This window comes from Cebus imitator, unplaced genomic scaffold (assembly GCF_001604975.1).
Source record: "Cebus imitator isolate Cc_AM_T3 unplaced genomic scaffold, Cebus_imitator-1.0 Scaffold581, whole genome shotgun sequence".
NCBI classification, from domain to species: domain Eukaryota; kingdom Metazoa; phylum Chordata; class Mammalia; order Primates; family Cebidae; genus Cebus; species Cebus imitator.
Genome location: NW_016107896.1, coordinates 588141 through 596841, shown reverse-complemented (window position 1 = coordinate 596841; position 8701 = coordinate 588141). Strand labels below are relative to the sequence as shown.

Below are 8701 nucleotides of genomic sequence, written 5' to 3'. Positions count from 1 at the left end.
ATTCTCCTGCCTCAGCCTCCTGAGTAGCTGGGATTACAGGCACACACCACCATGCCCAGCTAATTTTTTTTTGTATTTTTAGTGGAGACGGGGTTTCACCATGTTGACCAAGATGGTCTCGATCTCTTGACCTCGTGATCCACCCGCCTTGGCCTCCCAAAGTGCTGGGATTACAGGCGTGAGCCACTGCCCCCAGCCCTTATGTCACTATTATATACACTATGTCACTACAGTGTTTATAATCCAGTTATATCATTAATTGTTCTTTGCAGACCCAAAATTTAACTGTCATAAATGATAATGATATTTTGAAAGACTCTTTGCTTTATTTTAGATGATTTTTAAAATCGTCTCTCATCTGAATTTTGACAATGTTTCCCTGAATTTTATTGTCAAAAGAGGTGAAGAAATATATGACATGCTGGAAAATGTGGGGATAAGAATTCACTTACATAAGTGTTGGAAAATTCTTTACATATACTCTCTGTATACCCTGATCTTAAATACCGTGCCAGTTTTTACGTCTTATGATATGGAAATTTCCATTTTGTGTTGCTAAACTTGAGATCCCGCTGGCAAATTTCCTTATATAAGATGTAACATACAATATATATTTTTACATGTTTATACTAGCATTTATTTTATTTTATTTTTATTTTTTGAGATGGTGTCTTGCTCTGTCTCCCAGGGTGGAGTGCAGTCGCACAATTTTGGCTCACTGAAACCTCCATCTCCCGGGTTCAAGCGATTCTCCTACTTCATTTTAATATAAGACTAAGAAAACGTTTCTCTTTAGTTTTCAAGAAATCTTTGAAGCCAAAAGACAAGAGTTCTATGATCAATGTCAGAGGGAAGAAGAAGAGTTGAAACAGAAATTTATGCAGAGAGTCAAGGAGAAAGAAGCAACATTTAAAGAAGCTGAAAAAGAGGTCAGTACTGACAGTTTGATATAATTTGTATTAATTTTTAGGTGCCCTATTAATTTGGGGGTTTTAATCTCAAGAGTTTAGTTGATGTTTTTGGAGGATACTTGCTAGTTTTCAAAAAGTAGCTTTTTACAGGTAGATTTGAATATAGCCTTTACAAAATTACAGTGTGCAGTTTTTTTTTTCTAGAGCAGTTGGAAAATTTTCCCTTTAAATAACTCTTAAGTTAGTTTCATAAAAATGTATTTATTTTATTTATAAAATAAATTTTTATGCATAAAGTTTAATTTGTGACAAACCCAAGCTATTACATCTGAGAAGAGTCTGGTACCATCTAATGCTATTAATGTACTAGAAAATTGTCTTCATTGGCCAGGCGCGGTGGCTCACGCCTGTAATCCCAGTACTTTGGGAGGCCGAGGCGGGTGGATCACAAGGTCAAGAGATCGAGACCATCCTGGTCAACATGGTGAAACCCCGTCTCTACTAAAAATACAAAAAATCAGCTGGGCATGGTGGTGCGTGCCTGTAGTCCCAGCTACTCAGGAGGCTGAGGCAGGAGAATTGCCTGAACCCAGGAGGCGGAGGTTGCGGTGAGCCGAGATCGCGCCATTGCACTCCAGCCTGGGTAACAAGAGCAAAACTCCGTCTCAAAAAAAAAAAAAAAAAGAAAATTGTCTTCACTTTTATAAATAAACAAATGTTCACTAATGCTTGCCTTAATGAGAAAATTTTAAGCTGGTGAAATTTATGTATTTTATTCCATGCCATTTCTAATAAAATGGAAAAGAAGGCTATTAATATAATTTTAATTATTTGCTGCAGATATATTTTTGGTGAAAACATACTTTTGAAACCATAGTTTCTTTCTCTCAAGTGTAGGTGGCTTTAGTTGAAGAATATTTAGTTTTATTACATACATTGGAACATAAACTTCCTTTTTCATAAAAACAAAATGGTAATTAGGTGCTATAGGCCAGATGTCTCACTCAGAGACAGTTGAATTATAAGTAATAAAAATTCTGGCCAAGCTCGGTGACTCAAGGCTATAATCCCAGCACTTTGCCAAGCTGAGGATGGTGGATCACCTAAGGTCAGGAGTTCAAGACTAGCCTGGCCACCATGGTGAAACCTGTCTCAACAGAAAATAGAAAAATTAGCAGGGCATGGTGGTGCACACCTGTAATCCCAGCTACTCAGGAGGCAGAGGTTGCAGTGAGCCGAGATTGTGCAACTGCACTCCAGCCTGGGTGACAGTGAGATCCATCTCAAAAAAAAAAAAGCAAAAAAAAAAAAGTCATTAGCTTAGGTATAAATGGAAAGTTTGGATATATACAAGGGTACGTCATGGCCTCCAAGAACAAGAGGCATAACCGGGTCTCATGAAGACTTAAACTGAGACTAGAAGTCGCCAGAAACCAGAGCAGCCATTTAAATTTTCTCTTGCTCCCGCACCCTGCTTCCCTTACTTGTGAACCTTATTCTTGTATGTCTGCTTCTTTTTTTTCTTTCTGGAGATTAGTTTCTTTTCCATATCTCAACTATGTGTTCTCTTAGTGTTGATTACATATCTTCATTATTGTCAACTAATGCTGCAATGAACATGAGAGTGTAGAAATCTCTTTGACAGTTTGATTTTATTTCCTTTGAATATGTAACTATTAGTGGGGTTGCTGAACCATATGGTTATTCTATTTTCAATTGTTTAATGAATTCCCAGATTTAAAAATATAATATCTGTCCTAATTTACATTTTTATCAACATTTTATAAAATCATTCTTGAAAACACTTATCTTTCTTTTTTTTTGTAATAGCCATTGTAACAGATATGAGGTACTATCTAATTGTGGCTGTAATTGGCATTTCTCTGATGATTAATGATGTTGAGTATTTTTTTATACCCCTATTTGCCTTTTATGCCTTCTTTTAAAAAATATTCAGGTCCGGCCAGGCACAGTGACTCACTCCTGTAATCCCAGCACTTTGGAAGGCTGAGGTGGGTGGATCATTTGAGGTCAGGAGTTCGAGACCAGCCTGACCAACAGGGTGAAACCCTGTCTCTATTAAAAATGCAAAAACGTAGCTGGATGTGGTGGTGCACACCGGTAGTCCCAGCTAATCCGGAGGCTGAGGCAGGAGAATCGCTTGTACCTGGGAGGTAGACTCCATCTTAAAAAAAAAAGTTTAAGTTCTTTGACAATATTAGGAATGAGGTTGTGTTCATACAATTGAAATATTTGAGTTCTTATATATTTTGGGCATTAACCCCTTATCAGATATATGGTTCACAAATATTTTCTCACATTTCATAATTTGTTTCTTTGTTGATTTTTTTTCTTTGGATGTGCAGGAGCTTTTTAGTTTGATAAAATTTTATTTGTCCATGTTTGCCTATGTTGTCTGCACTTTGGAGTTTATATTCAAAAAATCATTCCTCAGACCCAAGTAAAGAAACTTATCCCTACCTTTTTTTTTTTTTTTTTTTTTTTTTTTTGAGACAAAGTCTTACCCTGTCACCCAGGTTGGAGTGCAGTTACTCCATCTTGACTCACTGCAACCACCACCTCCCGGGTTCAAATGATTCTCCTGTCTCAGCCTCCCGAGTAGTTGAGATCACAATCACCGGCCACCATGCCCAGCTAATTTTTGTATTTTTAGTAGAGGCAGGTGTCACCACGTTGGCCAGGCTGGTCTTGAACTCCTGACCTCGTAACCCACCTGCCTCTGCCTCCCAAAGTGCTGGGATTACAGGTGTGAGCCACCGCACCCAGCCCAAAACCCAAGCCTTAGTGTCTCATTTAAAAATATTCACTCTTGCCGGGCACAGTGCCTCACTCTCGTAATCCCAGCATTTTGGGAGGCCAAGGCAAGCGGATCACCTGAGGCCAGGAGTTTAAGACCAGCCCGGCTAACATGGTGAAATCCTGTGTCTACTAAAATTACAAAAATTAGCTGGGCACGGTGGCGAGCACCTGTAATCCCAGCTACTTGGGAGGCTGAGACAGAATTGCTTGAACCCAAAAGGCAGAGGTTGCAGTGAGCCAAGATCATACCACTGTGCTCCCACCTGGGCAACAAGAGCGAAACTCCATCTCAAAATGTCTAAAAAAAAAAAAAAAGAAAAAGACCTGGGTTTGAATTTTAGTTTTGTCACTTGCTAGTTCTGTGGGCAGATACATAATCTCTTTGGGTCTCAATTTTCCTCTTCTGGATATGGTACTGGGATACAGTAACAACTTTAAAGGGATAGCAATGACATACAATAGTTGTTGTTATTCCCCTCATATGATCATGCCACATTTACACACCTGTTAGAATAGAAAGAATTATCTAAAGCAGGCCAGGCATGATGGCTCACACTTGTAATTCCAACACTTTGGAAGGCCAAGGCAGGTGGATCACTTAAGGTCAGAAGTTCAAAAGCAGCCTAGTCAACATGGTGAAACCCTGTCCCTACTAAAAATATAAAAATTAGCTGGGCATGATGATGTGGACTCATAATTTCAGCTACTCAGGAGGCTGAGGCAGGAGAATCACTTGAACGTGGAAAGCAGGGGTTGCAGTGAGCCGAAATTGTGCCATGAGATGGGAGTCCAGAGCAAGACTCCATCTAAAAAACAAACACAAAACAAAACAAAACAAACAAAGGAATTATTTAAAGTGGCTAGACTCCTTTATTCTATTCAAAGATTTTTCCTTTGGCGTCAATATTTGCGTTTAACTGATACTGCTCCATAAAATGAGAAGCTGGATTGGTTTGTGAAGGTGGCATTTCCCATGACAGTCACCAAATGATTCTCTTTAGATCAGCAATCAGGTTCTAAGCCTGGGCATGGTGGTGGTGGTTCACACTTGCAATCCCAACACTTTGGGCAGCCAAGATAGGAGGATTCCTTGAAGCCAGACTGGGCAACATAGCAAGACCCCATCTCTACAAACAATAAAAATAAAAAAATTAGTCAAGTGTGGTGGCAAACACCTATAGTTTGCCAGATATTTGGGAGGCTGAGGTGGGAGAATCGATTGAGTGCAGCAATGTGAGGCTACAGTGAGCTATGATTGCACCACTGCACTCCAGCCTGGGTGACGGAATGAGGTCTGACTCAAAAAAAGAAAAAAAAATTATTTTTCTAGGAAATTTATCATTTTAAAGCCTCCTTTGCTTACTTTACCAAGGCAGTATTTGATCAGATGCTTGTTAAAAATTAATAGACAATTTTAGTCTAGGGACAGTGGCTCACACTTGTAATCCCAGCACATTGGGAGGTTGAGGCAGATGAATCACCTAAGGTCAGGAGTTCGAGACCAGCCTGACCAACATGGTGAAACCCTGTCTCAACTAAAAATACAAAAATTAGCCAGGCATGGTGGCAGGTGCCTGTAATCCCAGGTACTCAGGAGGCTGAGGCAGGAGAATCACTTCAACCCGGGAGGTGGGGGTTGCAGTGAGCCAAGATGGTGCCACTGCACCCCAGCCTGGGTGACAGAGTGAGACTGTCTCAAAATAAAATAAAATAAAAATTAATAGGCAAATTTTAGAGCAGTTTTAGATTTACAGAAAAATTAAACAGAGTTCTCATGTAACCCTGCCCTGGATGTAGTTTCCTTGTTATTAATATTGTATATTAGTGTGGCACATTTGCTATAGCTATGTAGATTTCCTTAGTTTTTACCCAATGTCTTTTTTTTTCTGCTCCAGTATTCCAGCCAGGAGATGACATAACATTTAGTTGCCATGTCTCTTTGGGCTTCTCTTGGTTTTCATAGTTTCTCAGACATTCCTTGGTTTTGATGTTTTTGGTTATTATTATTATTTCTTTTTGAGACGGAGTCTCGCTCTGCCACCCAGGCTGGAGTGCAGTGGCACAATCTTTGCTCAGTGCAACCTTCACCTCCTGGTTTAAGTGATTCTCCTGCCTCGGCCTCCTGAGTAGCTGGGACTACAGGCACCCGCCACCACACCCTGCGAATTTTTGTATTTTTATAGAAGTGGGGTTTCACCATTTTGGCCAGGCTGGTCTCAAACACCTGACCTCTGGTGATCTGTCCCCCTCAGCCTCCTAAAGTGCTGGGATTACAGGCATGAGCCACCGTGCCCGGCCAGTTTGGATGGTCTTCAGTGTTGACAAGTTTTCATCAGGCATATTGTAGGCCACGCCTCTATTAGGATTTGCCTGACGCTTTTCTCATGACTAGACTGGGGTCCTGTCTGTTCGGGAGGAAGACACAGAGGTAAAGTGCCATGTTTAGGGCGTCGTATCAAGGGCACATACTATCAATACGGGTTATCAGTGTCGATGTTCTCCTGGATCCGCTGGCTGATTGTCAGGTTCCCCATCGTGGTTACCCTCCCACTCCTCATATTCTTTGGGCAGAAGTCAGCAGGCACAGCTTACACTTAAGGAGTGGGGAGTTATGCTCCCCTCCTTTGCAGTGCAGTAGTTACCTCATTTATTCAGAATTCTTCTGCATGGGAGATTGATCAGCTGCCACTGCGTTAGGATGCAAACTTACTGTCACCTTCTGCCAAGTCATAACAATCTCTTTGGCAGCAGCCGTAACCCTGTATTGTCCAGATTAGAACCATAATGTGGTCTAGGGAGACCTCTTGTGCTGAAGTCCGGGCATAACCAGCCGGCTGCGCGCTCATTTTATGCCGCTAACCCTCCTTCAGTGCAGTGGTTCTCGATCAGGCAAGGTTGCTCGCCATCCCCAAGGAACATCTGACAGTACGTGGAGACGCTTTTGGTTGCTGTGACTTTTGTAAAGCGATGTTATTGGCATATGCCAAGTAGAGACCAGAGATGCTTCTAAACATACAGTGCTTAAGACACAAACGACAAAACATCTGAGCCAAAACGTCCATAGTGCTGAGGTTAGAAACTGTGCTTAACAGCTTCATAAAAGTTATAGATAATGCTCAAAGGGATACATTGTAAAGAGAAGAAGGAAAAGACCTTATTTTGTGAAAAAAGGGTGAATTCTTTAAAAAAATGTACAGCTGGAAGGGTAGCAGAATATGTCACACCAAACTATGCCATTCTGGCATATTATTTTGGGCTGAAGACAATTGAGAAGAAGCCAATACAAAGAAGACTCTCTGCCCTCCCCATGTTTGTCTAAAAGCAGGTCATAAATTTGTAAAGGTGGCCCCTCTCCTGAGACAAAGTCTCTGTTGCCCAGGCTGAAGTGCAGTGGCACCATCATAGTCCACTGCAGCCTTGACCTCCCAGGCTCAAGCGATCCTCCCTCCTCAGCCTCCTGAGTAGCTGGGACTACAAGCTTGTGCCACCAAGCCGGGCTAATTTTTCTATTCTTGTAGAGACGGGGTCTCCCTGTGTTGCCCAGGCTGGCCTCAAACTCCTGGACCCAAGTGATCTGCCTGCTTTGGCCTCCCAAAGTGCTGTGATTACAGGTGTGAGCAACTCCGCCTGGCCAATTTATTTTTAGTCAGGGCCTCACTCTGTGGACGAAGGTGCAGTGCAGTAGCATGATTATAGTTCATAGCAGCCTCAAACTTCCAGGATCAAGGAATCCTCTTCTCTTCTTAGCTTACCAAGTTTCTGGGGCAACAGACACTTGCCATCATACATGGCTAATTTTTATTTTATTTCTATTTGTTTATTTGAAGACGGAGCTTTGCACTTTTTCTTTTCTTTTGACGTGGAGTTTCAGTCTTGTTGCCCAGGCTGGAGAGCAATGGCATGATCTCGGCTCACTGCAATTTCTGCCTCCTAGGTTCAAGCGATTCTTCTGCCTTAGCCTCCCGAGTATCTGGAATTACAGGCATGTGCCACCACATCCAGCTAATTTTGTATTTTTAGTAGAGATAGAGTTTCTCTATGTTGGTCAGGTTTGTTTAGAACTCCCAATATCAGGTGATCCACCCACCTCAGCCTCCCAAAGTGCTGGGATTACAAGCATGAACCACTGTACCAGCCGCTAATTTTTAAAAATGGTTTTTTTCTGTAGAGATGGGGATCTCTCTATATTGCCAAGGCTGGTTGCAAACTGTTGGCCTCACGTGATTGTCCTGGCCCAGCCTCCCAAAGTGCTAGGATTACAGTAGTGAGCCACCCCCTCAGTCCATTGTTTTAGCCCATAATTTTCTTAATTTTGAGAGGGAGGAAAAAAACACCTCCCAGTCCCATCACAACTGCAATCTGCAACTATTTTCACTTGTATCTCGGATCCTACACATGCATATTTCTATGTCATTGCAATTAATGAATATAACCACTTATATTCTGCTTTTTTTCACTGAATCGAATATTTCAAATATTCGAAATACTTGAAATATGTCTCAGTCTCCTGAGTAGCTGGGATTACAGGTGCATGCCACCACACCCAGCTAATTTCTGTATTTTTAGCAGAGACGGGGTTTCATCATATTGGTCAGGCTGGTCTCGAACTCCTAAGGTAATCCACCCGCCTTGGCCTCCCAAAGTGCTGGGATTACAGGTGTGAGCCACCACGTCTGGCCATCTTTTTCTATTCTTTCACTTTTAGTCTAAGTGTGTCCTTAAAGCAAAAGTAGGTCTCTTGTCAGCCACATCGGAATTGTTTCTTTATTCATTCTGCTGCTGTGTCTTTTGACTAGTGGGTCTAACCTATTCACTGTTAAAGGCATTTTTACAGGTAAGGACTCACTATTATCATTTTATTGCTTTCTGACTGTTTTGTAGTTCCTTTTTTCCTCTCTTTCTGTCTTCCTTTGTGATTTGCTGGTATTTTTTGTAGTGATATGCTTTAATTTTTTTTTTTTTTTTTTTTT

The 8701-nt window shown here is 41.4% G+C and overlaps 1 protein-coding gene across 1 annotated transcript in view; it reads left to right on the top strand.

Annotated features, from left to right (window-relative positions):
• The window catches only part of SEPTIN14 (septin 14), a 32514-nt gene that overhangs the window by 19232 nt on the left and 4581 nt on the right, over nt 1-8701 (top strand). The window contains exon 7 of the mRNA XM_017516381.2: nt 797-929. Within this exon, the coding sequence (XP_017371870.1) occupies nt 797-929 (133 nt within the window). The remainder of the gene's footprint in view (nt 1-796; nt 930-8701) is intronic.